Source organism: Limulus polyphemus, unplaced genomic scaffold (assembly GCF_000517525.1).
Source record: "Limulus polyphemus unplaced genomic scaffold, Limulus_polyphemus-2.1.2 Scaffold12248, whole genome shotgun sequence".
Lineage (NCBI taxonomy): Eukaryota > Metazoa > Arthropoda > Merostomata > Xiphosura > Limulidae > Limulus > Limulus polyphemus.
The window spans coordinates 10909-12499 of NW_013677858.1; the positions used below are offsets into that span (position 1 = coordinate 10909).

General features: G+C 34.4%; 1 protein-coding gene across 1 annotated transcript in view; it reads left to right on the plus strand.

The window, feature by feature from the left end:
- Nucleotides 1-1585, plus strand: part of LOC106476952 (extracellular serine/threonine protein CG31145-like) — a gene marked incomplete at its 5' end in the record, with an annotated part of 6338 nt that extends 4753 nt beyond the window's left edge. Inside the window, one exon of the mRNA XM_022380682.1 lies at nt 1050-1585. Within this exon, the coding sequence (XP_022236390.1) occupies nt 1050-1135 (86 nt within the window). The remainder of the gene's footprint in view (nt 1-1049) is intronic.
- Between the last annotated feature and the right edge of the window lie 6 nt (nt 1586-1591).

Here is a 1591-nt window from a genome sequence, read left to right on the forward strand (position 1 = left end):
TCGATTCGAACACTGGTACAGTCATACGTTGCCTGATTCGAACACTGCTACAGTCACACGTGGCTTGTTTCGAACAGTGGTACAGTCACACGTTGCCTGATTCGAACACTGCTACGGTCACACGTGGCTTGTTTCGAACAGTGGTACAGTCACCTGTGACTCGATTCGGACACTGGTAACAACTGTTACCATGAAAATATCCAGATGTAACTGTTCTTCCCTATTTGATGGTCTGATGTTATATCGTATTGGTTTTAAAATCTTTTCTTATAACATTATCGTTTATTATTATTATTATATTTTAGTGTCTACTGACTGACAGACAAACAATCGTTTCTAATAATCCAGGAGCGAAAATAATTACCGTGATTTTAAAAAATGTAATCCGGTAATAAGTTTAAACTTACCGACTAGTTTTAATTCACTACCGGTAGGGGCATCATATTCGGTAAGTTTTACGGGTTTTTTATTTTATTTTTTGTCCGTTACGCCGTTCCCCGTACGGAACTAATAAAAAAATTGATGAAACCATTCATTTTCTACGTAAAATAAATAACACAACAACTAGTGATATTAATATCAATATTTAAAGGAAACTTTGTTTAATTCGTTGCCTGGTGTTATGTTGTGGTTTATCTAGAGTAATTGACATTTGAGTCAGTATCTAACGTTATATTGAGTCAGTATCTAACGGTATATTGAGTCAGTATCTAACGGTATATTGAGTCAGTATCTAACGGTATATTGAGTCAGTATCTAACGGTATATTAAACTATAAAACACTTTTGTATCTTGAAAACGTAAACTTTTAAATCGTGTTAATATTCAGTAATTTAGATTTTTAGATAAAAATTAATATCTTAAGAGTTAATATCCGAAATGTATATGCAGTTATATGTTTTTTTTTATCTTGGTGATGTAGACGTGTTGTTTATTATTAATATTTCGTGTTAACCTAACAGATACAAATCTGTATCTTGATTATTTTTTAACTTTACTGCTAGAGTCTTCCTAATTTGGGTGATAAATAATTCTATTTTATCACCTAGGAAACATGGACAGGCATCATTATGAAACTTTTAAAATATTTGGAAATGACAGTTTTCCTTTACACCTGGATCATGGAAGAGGGTAAATAAATATTTTACGGTAACTTATTGGACTTGAATGTGTTATAATCACAGAGATCTCTGTCACCTACTTCATAATAGACAGAACATGTTCGTCCCTGTTTCATTAGTCATCTCGTGACTGTATGTTGGTCCTTGTTTCATAAGTCATCTCGTGACTGTATGTTGGTCCTTGTTTCATAATAGCCATCTCGTGACTGTATGTTTGTCCCTGTTTCATAAGTCATCTCGTGACTGTATGTTGGTCCTTGTTTCATAATAGCCATCTCCTGACTGTATGTTTGTCTCTGTTTCATAAGTCATCTCGTGACTGTATGTTGGTCCCTGTTTCATAAGTCATCTCCTGACTGTATGTTTGTCCCTGTTTCATAAGAGTCATCTCCTGACTGTGTGTTTGTCCCTGTTTCATAAGAGTCATCTCCTGACTGTATGTTTGTCCCTGTTTCATAAGAGTCATCTCC